Genomic DNA, 16,834 nt, shown 5'->3' with positions numbered 1-16,834 from the left:
ATCAAGCCATGCTTCAAATCTCACTAACTGTCATTTAAACAAACCACCGTTTTCAGAGTTCACATTTCACAGGGAACTGCAATTTGTTTAAACTTAGAACTTTCTGAACTCATTCTCTTGGAGTAAATGAGGTTTGAGAGGGCTGAGTGTGTGATCCCAAGGCTTGCTGCAACTGGTTTTCACAGTAAGAATCCATGGATTCCCCTTTATTTATTACTTACCATGTTTATGATTTGCCCTGTATTTGAAGATATAACATCAACCAAATAAAACTAATAGCAACACAGATACAGTCACGTAAAAAAAAAAAAAAATCAAAAGCAGCAGACATATTTTAAAAAGGAGAAGATAAATATTAAGGCAGCCAGCAACTCTTAAATTATGAAAATGATTGGGGGGAGGGGGATTTTTAAAATGCAGCTTTAAACATATCATCATGAGTAAAAGTAATAGCAAGGTACAAATTCCAAGGCCTGAGAAAATAAAATCAGACTTGGCTGATTCCATAAAGTCAGGCCGATCTCTCTAGGGAGGACATTCCACAATCTGGAGGCCCCTGCAAAGAAGGCCGTAGACACTGACTGAACCTGCATACGTGGACTCCCTTAGAGCAGAGTATCAGCTGATGAACCTGGGATGGGCAGGAACGAGGGGGAAGTAGCAGCTCTTTGGCTACTGTGTCCTGTGCCCCCCACCCCAGACGATGAAGTGATTTATACATGAAAACAAGCACTTTGGATTGTGTCTGAAATAGGTTTACACTAAATCATGATGCAAATTGTACTTCCTCATTGCTTTCCAATTTGCAAGATGTGGATAAATGATCGAATCAAAAATTGGTTCACTTGTCCATCTTGCTTCTTCCACCATGATTCAGGAATGTGACCTGTGTTTTCATTTTTCAAAAAAACTACATATATAACAATCTATGTATGAATTTACTGTTTGGTTTAACAAAGAAGGATGCAACAGATTTTGAAACTGTTCCTGGTACTTGTGAAGAGAGTGGTGTCTTGGTGACATTACAGGCTTTTGCCTCTCTACACCGATTCGTGCTGGCAAAAGTGTTTTAACCAGAGCTTGATACTGAAAATGAAAAGGTATGTTTTACCTGAACACAGTCTACAACAGCCCCAGTCCTTTATGAATGTTGCAGCTCTTTTTACCCACAATAATCCTTATAAACATTACTCTAAGTCAGTATAATGTCACCCATATTCCTGGAGTGAAAGGAAGAGAGGGTGGGAAAAACTAATTTATGGGTGTGCTGAGATTTGAACTAAGGACTTCTAGCTTATAGCTTGTAGAGTTAACCACTGCATTGCATGAATTCCAAGTTTTGTGCTCCACTTGGAATTCTACTTTATGGATGATTAAAACCTTCATACCATGGCCGCATTCACCTCTGAACCTTTACCATCTCTTTCTACCCCTCTGTAGCTACTGAAGGCAGATATGGCTGAGCTCTTGAGATGAAACAAAACTTCTTCACTGTCTCTCAAGTGGTCATTGGTTTACTAGTAACACAGACTGCCAAACAACTGTAACCAGTAAGACACCATACTGAATCCTGATGCAATGCATTTTATAATTCATAGTTAGCAATAGTTTGTGTATGATGGGAGATGTTCTTGATGGCAAATACTGATACTATTAATCAGTCTCAAAGAAAATATACTTCTATCAAATTTGGAATTACTTTTTCCTTTTTTATTGGCTGGAGAAACGGGACTTGGTTCTGACCTAAAGATGTTTTCAAGTTATTATAAATGGATTTTAGTATGATCATAGAATGTTCAAAGATATGTAGTAGGGGGCTGACCCAGTAAATCCGATGTGTGTGACGATTGATGTTTGTAGTATTAGTTTCAAAATCCTAATAAAATTTCTTAAAAAAAAAAGAAAGAAAGAAAATATGAAAACCTTCGATGAACAGTCAAGTATTTACCCTTAAAACACCGTGGAAGGCTACCCCGCTGTTATAACAGGGCATCTGTAAAACAAAACTGTAGATTTCCTCAGAGCTAGGCATATATATTGTTCAAGCAGCCACAAGAGTTAGTGTTTCTCCGGCTGGTTTTCTTCCCCCTCCTGTCTGGCTGAATGCTACTGCAGTCTCCTGTCCTGGCTAGGAACCCTCAACAGGGCTTTTCACTTGAAGCACTTTGAACAAACTGTGACAGACACTTACATTCATGGGGCCTGGAACTGTTCTCTCTCCAATTGTGCTAATCACTCCCTAGGAATGCTGTTGCCAGGAGAATTTTAGGACTCAAGATTTTGGAATGCCAATTAGTCCTGGGCCTTTTGCAGGCCAGAACATGTTTGAAGAATAGAGCTGTGGGGAAGGGAATGGGCAGGAAGAGTGGAGGTGGAATTGAAAATTCAATTAATATGATTTTTAAATAATGACTGCTTTTCTATACTGCAACGGAAACATTATAAATAAAACAATTGCCAAGAAAGGACCTAGGCTTACATGTTGTAGCTCAAGGCAAGAAAGTTCAATGAGCTATGCCATGGGTTTTTCATCTAAGCTGTCTTGTTTCCCTAAAGACCTGTAGGAAATGGAGGGGAGAAGACTTTTGTCCAAGAAACTGTTGACTTAGATGGAAATTTCACTTATTCCTAAAGACAAACAGGTGGAGAAAGGGGTCTTGAACTAGTGGTCGTTTTCTGGGATAAGAAGAACAAAATATAGTTGGGCACCAGATTATAAATTACTTTGACAGAAAGAAACTGTTAAAAAACAAACAAAAAATCCCTCCATCCTGTCTAACCTTCTGAAGAGGAGGAGGAGGAGGAAGAAGAAGAAGACGAGGAGGAGGAGGAGGAGGAGGGAGGGAGGGAGCTAACTCAACAGTAGAGGAAAATCAGCAAGAATATCTCAAGATATACACAGCAAGATATGAACAACAATAATTATTACAGAAAAATAGAACAGAAACTGTAGCTATCAGAACAATGCCACAAACCAAGGACTTGAGGGCATGGTATGAAATGCAGCCAGTGCGTGTTTACTTGGAAGTTTCACTGTGCTACCTTCATAGCCCAACTGGCACAGTGAGAATCACAACCTCAGACTGTACGGGCAGAAGAATCTTTGTCCTTACATAGCAACAGAAGATGCTGCAAGCCAAACCACTGGTCCATTTAATTGAGCACTGTCCACTATGACTGGCAATGGCTTTGCAGGTTTTCAGAGAGGCATCTTCCCCAGCTTTACCTGTAGATGTCAAGGACTCAACCTAAGGTCATCTGTGTCCAAAGCATATGCTTTCCCACTGAACTACCAATGTCCAATCAATCTTATTCTGAGACAACAGAAGCATTGCCATTTGAAGCTTCTCCTTGGATTTTAAGGAGGGAAAATGCTTTCTCTGGTGCAGAAATGTGGTGTGGATCACACCAACTGAAATAAGGAACAGGGTTAACTCAAATTTGGTCTTATTTGGTAACTGCAAGAATTTACCAAACTAGGCACTCCAGTGATGCACAAATTTTGAGCAAGGTAGTAATTAACTAGTTTAACTGTTATGCTGACCACAAATTTACCTCCGCCTTCAATAGACAGGAGAATGCAGGGAGGAACACTGTTTCCAAACTAGTACAAATGGGCTGTACATTGCTTTTACATCCAAGAAAATGACTATATGGCTGACTGAAAAAACATTAAAAAACAAAGCAAAACTTTATAAACAAAACCAACCATGCTGCATTGCCAAAGGGTCACAACTGTGTAAGCTCCAAGCATTACTCGTCTATGATGTTCTGCTGCCTGACAAGATCACATCCCACCACCATCACATGCAGAGGATGACTGGACTGCCAGTTAGTTTTCTTCAGCTACTCCAGTGTGGAGCATCCCCCATGCCACCTGAGGGTCACAGCTGAGCTTGGGGCACAAGACAGGTATCTGTGTGGCACCCAGAGCTCTGTCCCCATTAGCTTGCACCCCACTCCACATCTGCTGCTTGAGGTGACTGCCCCACTGTGTCCAGTGGGAAGGCTGGGAACTGGCCTGGCCTGGCACAAGTTAAAGAAATGTGACTCAAAGTCAGGATGCAGATGATGAAAACAGGGCCAGTTCCATTGGGACTAGCATTAGTTGCGTAGTAGTCTTAGGGGAAATGCTCCTCTGAAGAGCATGGTTTCTAAGCATTTGCTTAGCAATTTTAATAATGCCCTGACAATGCTGGATTACCTTGCAGTAAATGTCAGCGAATTCAATGGGACTTAGCTCTCTGAGTAAACATGAACAGAGGCACACTGTAAATGAGTGGTTTAAACAAGTATCATTCTCAGATCTTTGTGACAATTACAGCAAAGAGCTTCAAGATCATTGACTGTATAACAGACAGAGCATTAGTGTTAGGAACGTGCCAAGTGTATAAACAGGGTGTGAGAGTTGCTGTGTAAATGGAACAAAACAAAGCTCCATGAGGTCAATACAAATTCATCTCTTCAATGGTGCTTGTGCTGCACGTGTGGCTCAACACACATTGGTTCCTGAAATTCAGGGCCTTGCCAGCCGGAGTAAACAACTGCTGATTCAATTCTGGTCAGGTGCACAAGTCTTTATGTATGATGTGCAAAGACCACGAAGAAGAACTGATGCAGATTTTGCATCCTTATGGCATCAGTGCAGAGATTCTGCTGATGATGTGCCTCATATACTGCACAAGAGCAGAGAGCAATTAGACCAATCACATATTCAGAATGGCTGGGAGTCTCTGCTGCAAATAAGCTGGCCTTCCAATCCTATACTATGACAGAAGCAGAAAAGGAAACTGACAACACAATGACAATAAGTACCGGGTTGGGGGGGGGATGCAAGAGAAAACAGAGGGACACCCAAATTCTGACAACATAGTAATCATTAAGCCATTTAGTGGTAATTAATTAGGTTATCATTTCAGATGTCTTACAAATTCTACAGACTTTGAAAACTGCTTTCCAAAAATGGAATACAGGGACAGCATATTAAGTAGTTATGTTCCCCCTCAACCAACCTAATATTCAGAACATACAGGGAAAGATTAAGATGATGCATCTGTTTTCAGTTGTCTGATCTTGATAAAATCTATATATGCCATCTCAAAGAACAGGGTTGGTGACACATCAGGCAGTTCAAAGTCTATGCACTTCAAAGATAAACCAATTTGTGACTACCCTGGATGTCACAGACTCATTTCAAAAATGGGACAGGATCCTGATGTTCAAAAGCAACAGCGGGCAAGCAATCAAGAACATTTATGCCCAGAAATATTGACACTGAAGCTGTAACTGCCAGAACACTGAGTCATGACATGCTGCTTATTAAGAATTTTCAGTGGGTCATTTATTCAAACTATGACCAGGGTTTTGTGTCATGTCCTCTCACAGGCCTTGTACACATGATTTTGCAAGAAACATATCTCACAAAACAAGCTGTCCTTTGTTACTGAGTCCTAAGCCCTTCAAAATGTCATTATTCAATTGTATGGAGATAAGATGATGCGTAGCAAAGAGACAGTTATTATAGCAGAATTGGAAGGTAAAAAATATCTGGGTGTGAAGACACATGCCAAGACAATAAATTGTGACTCAGTGTATTATCTTGACCTTCTGCATTTTCTTCTGACCATTCACTCAGCAGTTGCCATGTTCACTTATCTTCCTGGTAGTGTTACCCCAACACCGAGACACAGTTTATCTCACACATCTACAAAGAGGCATTTTCACAACTGCAACTGTCAACAATGGTGCACGCACACATGCACGCATGCACACACTTCAACTGGACAGCTTGTATTTTAAAAGGCCACCCCCAAAGCCTTCATCTAACACTGCCACCTTCAATCATGCCTGCGTTAAACATGTGGCTGAACACACATTGGTTCCTGAAATTTAGTGCCACCAACCTAACATTAAAAGGTAGAAGCATCTGGAGAAATGCCTCCAGTGATGGTCTTTCCACATGGAGGACATGTGGAAAAGACAATCCTGTACTGCATCAAACCAAAGGTCCGCCTAGACCAGCATTCCTGTTTCCAACAACTGTCAACCAGATTCTCCTTCTCAGAACCCCATGTGACAAAGGCAGATTCTAATCTTTGGCTCACAGAAAGAAGAATCTGTAGAGACAATTTCCTCCACAGTGGCTTCTCCAGACATCACATTGTTGCCAAATTCTCTCTCAGCTCTTCTATTCTTGTCCTCCCATCACACACTTCGATGGATAACCCAGTTCTCAGTGACTAACTCAGCTTTTCTGCCAGAAAAACTCAAACTCTACACGCTATCGTTGTGACCTCAATTATACATTCCCTTTGATTTTCTCTTGTAACATTCTTTCCTTACCACGAGGATACCAGGTTTTTTTTTTCCGTTTATTTTGGTCTTATGCTTAGATAGTGTATATCCTTTTCCCAGTCCAAATATTCCATCAGGACCTGGGTGTGTGCATGCATGTCACTTTTCTTTACAAAAGCCACAGGGACAAAGCCAAGCAAGAGTTTTCCTAGTTATACATTCTTCTCTGGTCATTCTCAGACAATATAAATAAAAGATCAATAGTCAGAGCCAAAGTGAGCTGTGAAATACCCTGTGGTATTTAGTTTACAAAAGCTCACAGTGGGTCAGGGTTTTCCAAGCAACATATTGGGCCAGTCCTCATTACAGCCTACCATGGACGGCTGGAGCCCAGGAGAGCTGCACCACATGCTGACTGCCAGTATGAATATGTAAGCCATGGCTCAGGGCTGCTGTGGTTTGTCATGTTGTCTGAACCTGGGATTATTTGAGAGTTAAACATTACTCACATGGTGTCGTAAAGGTTTAATTAACCCACATCACAGGCTTGGACTGGAAGAATTTCCATTTGAGGCTAGGAGGGTTGAACAGCCAAAGTCTTCCATGACGCTTGGAAAACATGCTCTGTAGCAACTGCTCTGCAAACCGCTGTTCTCCTGCTTGAGTTCAGAATGCCTATTATCCCGTGGAAAGAAAAGGGCAGGACATGCACTGAAGGGCTGCCCTACTTAAAGCTGATAATGGGCATAGCTGCCAAGGCTCTAACTGAATGGGAACTTAATGATGTCCCTGTTTGTCAAGGCGAGTGAAAGCTACAGAAGGTAACACCATGTGTCCGGGACAGTTTTGTTTTGCTATTGTTCGCTTGCTGGTTTTTTGATTTTTGGTTAAGAATCTCAAGCAATTAGAGGGAAAATCTTCTGGAAAAAGCAAAAATTGGTCTTGCCTAGAATCAGTCCTGACAGCCACCTGGCCTCCACCAGCAAAATGAACAAACGGAGAAAAGATTTGACAGGTGGCGAGCAAAGCTATAAAGGTCTGAGAAGCCTGCACCAATTCCACGTTCTCCAGCAACTTCTTTAAAAATTTACTAGCTCCAACAAAACTTGAGCCCTGAAGACCTCTTTCACTCACACAATTTAAGAATAACACGGCTGATTGTAAAACATGGGGGTTCTATAGAGACCTAACAGAATTTGATCAAGTGATGCTTAAAACAGATGAGAAAATTATTAAAAGACTGTATGATTTTTTACTTGACAGGAAAATGGAAGGAGAACAGGTTAAGGAAACTATGATAATATGGGCACAAAACTTTGGATTTAATGTTGAACTAGAAAAGTGGCAAAAACTATGGGAAAGAAACATTAAAGTAACTTTAGCAACTTCGTATAAAGAAAACTTATATAAAATGTTCTATAGATGGTATTTGTCATCAAGTCAACTAGCTAAGATGTTTCCAAATATGTCAAATAGATGTTGGAAATGTAAACATAAAGTGGGCACTTTTTATCATATGTGGTGGACTTGTGACAACACAAAAAAGTACTGGATTAAAATACATAGATGGATGGAGGAAATATTACAAAAACCCTTTGCTTTTAAACCCAAAGTTTTCTTGTTAGGCATTATACCGGAAGATGTTAACAGACAGGAAATCTATTTGATGTTGCATCTAATTACAGCGGCGAGGATTGCATTTGCTCAATATTGGAAAAGTGAGGAGATGCTCACCGATGGACTGATTCTAAGAAAGATCTTGGACTGTGCAGAAATGGATAGACTGACTTTATCGTTGAAGGAGAAAGAGGATACTGATTTCTATTGAACTTGGGACTCTTTTTATAATTGGCTGGAGAAACGGGACTTGGCATAAATTTAGAGATGTTTTTTAAACTATGATAAATTAATTGGAATTTGATATTAGAATGTTAAAAAATATGTAGTAGGAGGTTGACCCAGTGAATCCAATGTTTGTGATGTTTGATGGGTTTTTTTAAGTGTTAGTTTAAAAATTTTAATGATATATAAAAGAATAACATGGCTGCTATGTTTATCTTGAGAGCAAATATCTGACCAAACTCCACATACAATGCCAGGGTGGGTGGGCTATTTCACTAATACTAAAGTAATAACACTGTGCATAACCCTAAATACTTCTGATGTTACAACTCTTTAAAGCTGAATATCTGTAGCCTGTGTTGCAACTGGTAATAATAATCCAATGATAATGAAGTGACTTACTATGTATATATAATATGGTGGTGCTGAGTGGCGAGGATGAAATTTTAAATAGTGAACTAAGAAAGAAATTAAATGTAGAGAGCAGCACAGCGTCCATCACATTATTAACAGTAGCCATTCACAACATAGTTGCTGCTGATAACACAAGCATCCTGGCACTAGTAAGCCAATGGGCACATGGAGAGTGATACAAAAGAATCCTTTATCCCAATTCAGCTTCTGGTGAAAGAATTTCTAAGTTACACACCTGGTTTTTGTAACATTAGGGAAGCCTAAGCAGCCCCTGGGTCAAGGGAAGCATGAAACTTCACTTCCCCTTTCTTTCCCTGCTATGGTCCTGACAAAAAAGGGTGCTAGTTGCATGTTTAAGGAAGCTCTGTTGACATCTATAGTTAGCTTCCCTTGAAATGCACAGAGTTCCAGAGAGGAACTCTCTTTATCACCATTACGGGCAGGAGGAAAACACCCCTTCTCTCCTTCACACACACACACACACACACACACACACACACGGAGGGAGGGAGGGAGGGAGGGAGGGAGGGAGGGAGGGGGGCAGGCATTTCAGTCTCATCTTGATTTCTTCTCCTCAGTTCATGAATGTATAACCCACACATGCACCCATTTCCTGATGCGCTACATGCATGAGATGAAGTTAGCCCTTGCCTCTGAATACTCACAGTGCCATGAAGTAACCATTAAGTTCAGTAAGATTCTCTTTAGTTGTTTCCACAAATGCTGCAAACATCATAGAATGCAAATATGCTTTTTTTCACTATCTCATTGAAATGTATCTCTGTACCCCATGTTAATAATGTTCATAAGTTAGGCAATCCAGCCTAAAACGTCTTTGAAGCATCACTTCTGAAATCACTTTGATTCACAAGTGCACCAACCAGGTTTGCATATGCACAACCTACTGCTATCACTTGTTATGAGCTGGGTTATCTGCATAAATATTGCCTGGCTTATCATATCATCCTGAACCCAAGCAACACGACTTTTTTGAGAGCTACTCAGTCCTCAGATAACACATGAGGCTTTGTAGGTTTATTCACCCATCCAACAAGACATGCTGCCCAGATCTGGGCAACACAATAAGCAATGGCGGTGCAGTGGTTATGTAAATCACCCCCAGTGTGTACCAGCACATACCAAATGTGCACTAGAGTCTCTGGGATTGATCTTTTCAATCTTTGTGTTGCACAAGATATAATATTGTGTTGTCCAACCACATCCACTTATCATAGTGGATACCATCAAATTCTAAAAGTTTATTTGGAAATATCTTCCACTGAAATTAATGAACTTTAACTGTGTGTGCAAGGACTTAGGAATGTACCATGGCAGGTCTTAAGAATTCCTCTCTTTTCCCTGAACACTGCATTCCACAACCATGGAATTTCTCAAAGCATCTGCTAAATAGAATACGGTTTATAAATAAGAATAAAGATTCTGAACTACAGCCAGAATCCAGCAAGACCTATCCATTTCCAGCAAGAAAATGTGATTCTAGCTCACTCATGCTCAATTCACTATGCCAGCCTCAATTTCACTGATTTGAAAGCAGGCATGCCAAGTGGTCCTTTGTGTCTTAAAGCTTCTTCTGTGCAACAGGCATTTTGCCAGAGTAATGAAAAAGCATCTTTTGTAATTCCTAATCTGTGCAAACCAAGGGTGAACATCTCATACTTCTGATCACAGTGCATAACAAAAAGCTCATCCCTGAACCACCATTTTTCTAAGCGCATGTGGACACAACAGAGCATTCTTTTAAACAGTAACAGATTAGGTGCATTTTTCCAAGTCCAGACTGTGACAGCTAGAACAGGTCTGGGCCACAGAGCAGAGAATTCACATGGTGCTGCAGACACCAGAAGGAGGTAGCTCACCAGTTTGGGAAGAGAGATTCAAAGGCATGCACAAATCATCAGAAGGTCAAAGTTAGAAGAAAAAATGGGATACGGTGAGACACAGCTGGAGCTGGGGGTCAAACTAGGTGGCCTGGGAGACCCCTTCTGATTCGCGCTGTTTCTATGAGCCTAGAGGGTATTTGTATACTTTTTGACAGTGAATGTGGGAGGACTGGAAGCAACTAAAAATTCAGCCCAACAAGGGACTGGGTATGCATCATAGTACTGCATTACAGTATGGGATTCGTGACAGAGCCTCAATTGTCAACATGTGTGGCAGAAGAACCGCATACAAGAATACATATGAAGAATTTGAAGTTATTACCTATAATGAAGAATCTGATGTAAAAGATCAATAAGCGGATGTGAAGCGGGTTTCACATATGGTTACAATTCAAGGGTGTCTGTTACGTATCACTGATTCAAGCTTCGGAGAAAACCTAAGATCAGGGCCGACACCACCAGTAGGTACTGTGAGTCAGCCTGCTTCAGGTGATGGGTGGGTTAAGGGCACACAGGCATCCTCAGCTTGTCCGTAGTGACCACGTTTTACATTCTGGCAGGCATCCCCTTCTCACTGCTGTCTGAACCTCTCAGGGGCTCAAGTAACAAGACAAGCTACTGACCTTCCTACTCAGATTGGAGCTTGAGACAGGGTGAAAGAAGTGCAGGCCATTTGCCCATGTAGTAGTACTGGCCTTAGAGATACTTCAAGTGCTTCTGAAGCTTAGCTTGCTGTCACAGCCAAAACCAGGCCCCCTTTTTTCTTGGGAGAGCCAAAACCAGCCAAAACTTGCAGAGCCCTGATTAAAGGAAAGTCTTTAATAGCAAGTATTCCACATCTTGTTATGTTTTTACCTCCACAGGGAATGCCATTTGGATTTTCTGCCTCAGGCACCAGGACATCTTGGGCTATTTATATTATGTATTTACTTAATTTATTTTATTCCACTCTTCCCCTTCAAGGAGTTGCCCAGAACAGATTAGAAAAATAATCAGTAAAACATCTGAACAAGCTAAAAGCAGCAACACCCCCCAACCCCAAATTAACAGTCAATAAATAAAATTAAGCAGCAGCTGAAGGTTTAGGATTAGGATGTACAAGGAAGCTGGCATTTACACTTCCTTACCTCAAACCTAAAGCTCAGCCCTTGCTGGCACACAAAGCACAGTGGCTCCAGAACCTGCAAAGACTTCTCGGATTCCTACGGAGTCACTCCAGATCTGGAAACCCAAGCTCCATCTTGCATTGGCCATCTCAGAGCTCTTGCAGGAGATAGGCTTAGAAAGGAGCTCCATACACAAAGTGGCAATCATTTTCAGCAACTAGGAAGAGGACCCTTCACCCTGCGTTAACACATGGCACCTACTGTGAATTCCTTTTGTGCAATTAGGAATCCTTTTGAAATGGCAAAGGACAAACCAGCTACTAATTCAGTTTTTCGCACTCTTTCAAAAGTAACCTAGAACCCTCTTTTTGATCTCAGCTAAATTTTCCTCTACATTAGCATAAGATTTTCAAAACAGATGTCCAACAGGGATCTAGGGAGCTTAACAACTAACTCAGTGATGGCGAACCTATGGCACGCGTGCCACAGCAGGCACGCAGAGCCCTCTCTGTCGCACACAGCCAAGATGCCACAGCATTGCCCCGGCAGCTGAGCATCAGGTAACAGTGCACACAGGGGCCATGCCCATGCCATGGCTGGTCAGTACGCTGCCAAGGATATATATATATATTTGCTTGAACTGGCTGCAAGTTGTTTTTTCTAAACTAAAACCTCAATTTTCAGGTTTTATTGCAGTGCTGCATTTTTTGCGATAAATAAGTAGGTTTTGGGAGGCACTCTGAGTGATCGATCTCTAAAAGGATCACCATCAAACCCTAATCAAAGGGTTAGAAAAACGAGGTGTCCTGGTATGTTGTTGATGGTTGGAATGTGTTTAGAATGGGAAGAAATGATGAGCTGTGTAGAAAAGACTACTCAAGGAAGGCTTTTTCAAAATCGCCCTCTTTTCTATGGAACTTTAGCCCTATATTAGGGTTAGGGGTGTGCACCAGGGTAGAATTTGGGTTACAAAAATGTGGTATCCTGGCATGATTTCGATGGTTGGAATGTGTTTCAAATGGGCAAAAATGTTGAGGTGTGCAGAAACAGCTACTCAAGGAAGCATTTTTCAGAATCGCCCTCTTTTCTATGGAACTTTAGCCCTATATTAGGGTTAGGGGTGTGCAGCAGGGTATGGTTAGACTTACAAAAACGAGGTGTCCTGGCATCATTTCGATGGTTGGAATGTGTTTAGAATGAGCAGAAAGGATGAGCTGTGCAGAAAAGGCTACTCCAGGAAGGCTTTTTCAAAAGCGTCCTATTTTGACTGGAATTTAGCTGTGTATTAGGGTTAGGGGTGTGCACCAGGGTGGGGTTAGGGTTAGAAAAACGAGGTGTACTAGCATGATTTTGACGGTTGGACTCTGTTTAGAATGGGCAGAAATGATGAGCTGGGTGGAAAAATTTACCCAAGGAAGGCTTTTTCAAAATCGTCCTCTTTTCTATAGTATTTTAGCCCTGTATTAGGGTTAGGGGATGTGCACCAGGGCAGGGTTAGGGTTACAAAAACGAGGTGTCGAGGCATGATTTTGATGGTTGGAATGTGTTTAGAATGGGCAGAAAGGATGAGCAGTGCAGAAAGAGCTACTCAAGGAAGGCCTTTTCAAAATCGCCCTCTTTTATATGGAACTTTAGCCCTATAGTAGGTTAAGGGGAGTGCAGCAGGATAGGGTTACGGTAGTGGTGGTGAACCTATGGCCTGCATGCCACAGCGGGCATGCAGAGCCCTCTCTGTTGGCACATGAACCAAGTTGCCTCAGCATGTCCCAGCAGCCGAGCATTGGGTAACAGCGCAGATAGGTACCATGCGCATGCTCGGAAAGGAGTAGTGGCACAAGGAAATGACATCACAAGCCGCGACTGATTAGCAGTGACTTGTCCGAGCTTTCACATGGCCGGTCATTGCGCTGCCAAGGATATACATATATTTGCTTGAACTGGCTTTGAGTTGTTTTTTTCTAAACTAAAACCTCACTTTTCAGGTTTTATTGTAGTGTTGGCACATTGTGATAAATAAGTGGGTTTTGGGTTGCAGTTTGGGGGTCAGTCTCTAAAAGGTTCACCATCACTGACCTAACTTCTCCCGACTCAGTTCACCTTCAGTCAAGTAGATAGTCATGTCTCAATTTTAAATTGGTCAGGCATACCCGGGTTGGTTTTTTGTCACATTATCAGGAAGCTCAAGGGGATCCAACAAGGTGTTTTCCAGACCCCCATCACAGCCTGGGAATAGAAGCAACACAACTGTTTTCATGAAGACAAGATTTGTTTCCGTCATTACTTTGCAAACTGCTATTCCTGTAGCCTTGGCATATGAACCTTCTGCTGAATTACCATGACATTTTGTAGAAGACCTTCCTTAGACCCCTTTTCCTCTGAAATAGTAAATAATTTCTGTGAGTCAATGTTCATTCTTTCTTCTTTTTCCCAACTTGCTTCTAACAACTCATCTCACATTGGTATGGAAGCGCAACCTTAACCTTAAGATCTATATTTACATACGCCAATCGGTTACATGTACATGTGTTTCAGGTGTAATGTGATCAGAGGCACTTAGTAAAAACCCTGCTATTTACCACCACTGATGAGCAAAATAATGATTATCAATGTAATTTAAGCCAAACTATTTCCTTGCAAGCATCTCAGATTGGCCTTTATGTTGAAGGTTCAGTCCATACCTTGTGTCCTTTGTATGATTGCCCAAGAAGGACCTCAGAGATATCCATACCATCAAACCGTCTGGACGGAGGGAGACTTGCATTTGCAAGAGACACCAAAGTAGGAAATATGTCTAGCATGCTGCAAGAAATGAGAGACGGTAATCAGAAGAGCACAGGCAACATGGTTTATGACAACTTCACTATGTAGGATGACTTTAGGATCCAGGCCTGAAAGCAGTCCATCTCAATCACAATATATGCCATGCTAAAGTTCAGAGCTCAAATATGGACACCACTTACCGTACAGTATATCACAGAAGTGAGTACACCCCTCACATGTTGTAAATATTTTATTATATCTTTTCATGCGACAATCCTGAAGAAATGACACTTTGCTACAATGTAAAATAGTGAGTATACAGCTTGTATAACAGTGTAAATTTGCTGTCCCCTCAAAATAACTCAACACACAGCCATCAATGTCTAATCCACTGGCAACAAAAGTGAGTACACCCCTAAGTGAAACTGTCCAAATTGGGCATTATTAGCCATTTTCCCTCCCCGGTGTCATGTGACTTGTTAGTGTTACAAGGTCTCAGGTGTGAATGGGGAGCAGGTGTGTTAAATTTGGTGTTATCACTCTCATTCTCTCATACTGGTCACTGGAAGTCCAACATGGCACCTCATGGCAAAGAACTCTCTGAAGACCTGAAAAAAAGAATTGTTGCTCTACATAAAGATGGCCTAGGCTGTAAGAAGATTGCCAAGACCTGAAACTGAGCTGCAGCATGATGGCCAAGACCGTACAGCAGTTTAACAGGACAGGTTCCACTCAGAACAGGCCTCGCCATGGTCGGCCAAAGAAGTTGAGTGCACGTGCTCAGCGTCATATCCAGAGGCTGGCTTTGGGAAATAGACGTATGGGTGCTGCCAGCATTGCTGCGGAGGTTGAAGGGGTGGTGGGTCAGCCTGTCAGTGCTCAGACCATATGCCACACACTGCATCAAATTGGTCTGCAGGGCTGTCGTCCCAGAAGGAAGGCTTTTCTAAAGATGATGCACAAGAAAGCCCGCAAACAGTTTGCTGAAGACAAGTGGACTAAGGACATGGATTAGTGGAACCATGTCCTGTGGTCTGATGAGACCAAGATAAACTTATTTGGTTCAGATGGTGTCAAGCGTGTGTGGCAACAACCAGGTGAGGAGTACAAAGGCAAGTGTGTCTTGCCAACAGTCAAGCATGGTGGTGGGAGTGTCATGGTCTGGGACTGCATGAGTGCTGCCGGCACTGGGGAGCTACAGTTCACTGAGGGAAGCATGAATGCCAACATGTACTGTGACATACTGAAGCAGAGCATGATCCCCTCCCTTTGGAGACTGGGCCGCAGGGCAATATTCCAACATGATAACGACCCCAAACACACCTCCAAGACGACCACTGTCTTGCTAAAGAAGGTGGGGGTAAAGGTGATGGACTGGCCAAGCTTGTCTCCAGACCTAAACCCTAATTGAGCATCTGTGGGACATCCTGAAACGGAAGGTGGAGGAGCACAAGGTCTCTAACATCCACCAGATCCGTGATGTCATCATGGAGGAGTGGAAGAGGACTCCAGTGGCAACCTGTGAAGCTCTGGTGAACTCCATGCCCAAGAGGGTTAAGGCAGTGCTGGAAAATAATGGTGGCCACACAAAATATTGACACTTTGGGCCCAATTTGGACAGTTTCACTTAGGGGTGTACTCACTTTTGTTGCCAGCGGTTTAGTCATTAATGACTGTGTGTGATTTTGAGGGGACAACAAATTTACATACAAGCTGTATACTCACTACTTTACATTGTAGCAAAGTGTCATTTCTTCAGGGTTGTCACATGAAAAGATATAAAAAAATATTTACAAAATGTGAGGGGTGTACTCACTTCTGTGATATACTGTATATACTGATGTATAAGGCAACCTTTGAAACCAAAAATAGTAAAGCAAAGATGGGGGGGGGGGGGGCATCCTATATGCCCAACACCAGAAAAACAGCCCTAAATACTAACCTCATCTTATACATGAGATGCCTTGTACACTGATATATAAGGATATTTTTCTGAAACATACTTTTGGATTGCTTGTTCCACATGTTATTGCCATATATATCAGTGTGTAAGATGACTCTTGAAACCAAAAATAGGAAAGCAAAAACTGAGGGCCGTTTTACAAGCCTGACATATGAGAAACACCAGAAAAACAGCCCCAAATATTGACCTTGTCTAATATGCGAGTTGCTTTATATGCCAAAATATATGGTAAACTAAAAATAACACACCATGTTTCTTCTTTTCCAGAATGCATGTGTCCAAGTTATGAGATCAGGCAATTCTAATTGTGAGCACAAGTGAAATTAGAAAGTGAAATATAAAACTTGCAGAAACTGATTTGACATATTTCTTCTTTTAAGGACCTTGGGACATTTTGCCAAGGAGTAATTTTCAGGCAAAGCGGGTGGGGTTTGCAATGATGCTTGAGAGGAAAGCAGACTGAGGAGGGAACAAGAGTTGCAGAGTACAGAAAATAGCTCAGGGAGCCTTGTGCAGGACACTGGAACCCAGTTTTCCAGTTACTGACATTCCTT

The 16,834-nt window shown here is 41.8% G+C and overlaps 1 protein-coding gene across 1 annotated transcript in view; it reads right to left on the bottom strand.

Moving 5' to 3' along the window:
• ARSG (arylsulfatase G) overlaps positions 1–16,834 on the bottom strand; it is a 109,080-nt gene that overhangs the window by 19,513 nt on the left and 72,733 nt on the right. The window contains exon 9 of the mRNA XM_044449510.1: positions 14,236–14,356. Coding sequence (XP_044305445.1) covers positions 14,236–14,356 — 121 coding nt within the window. The remainder of the gene's footprint in view (positions 1–14,235; positions 14,357–16,834) is intronic.

The sequence above is a fragment of the Varanus komodoensis genome, unplaced genomic scaffold, assembly GCF_004798865.1.
Source record: "Varanus komodoensis strain SLA01 unplaced genomic scaffold, ASM479886v1 scaffold59_1, whole genome shotgun sequence".
NCBI classification, from domain to species: Eukaryota; Metazoa; Chordata; class Lepidosauria; order Squamata; family Varanidae; genus Varanus; species Varanus komodoensis.
This window is presented reverse-complemented; position numbering and strand designations above follow the sequence as displayed.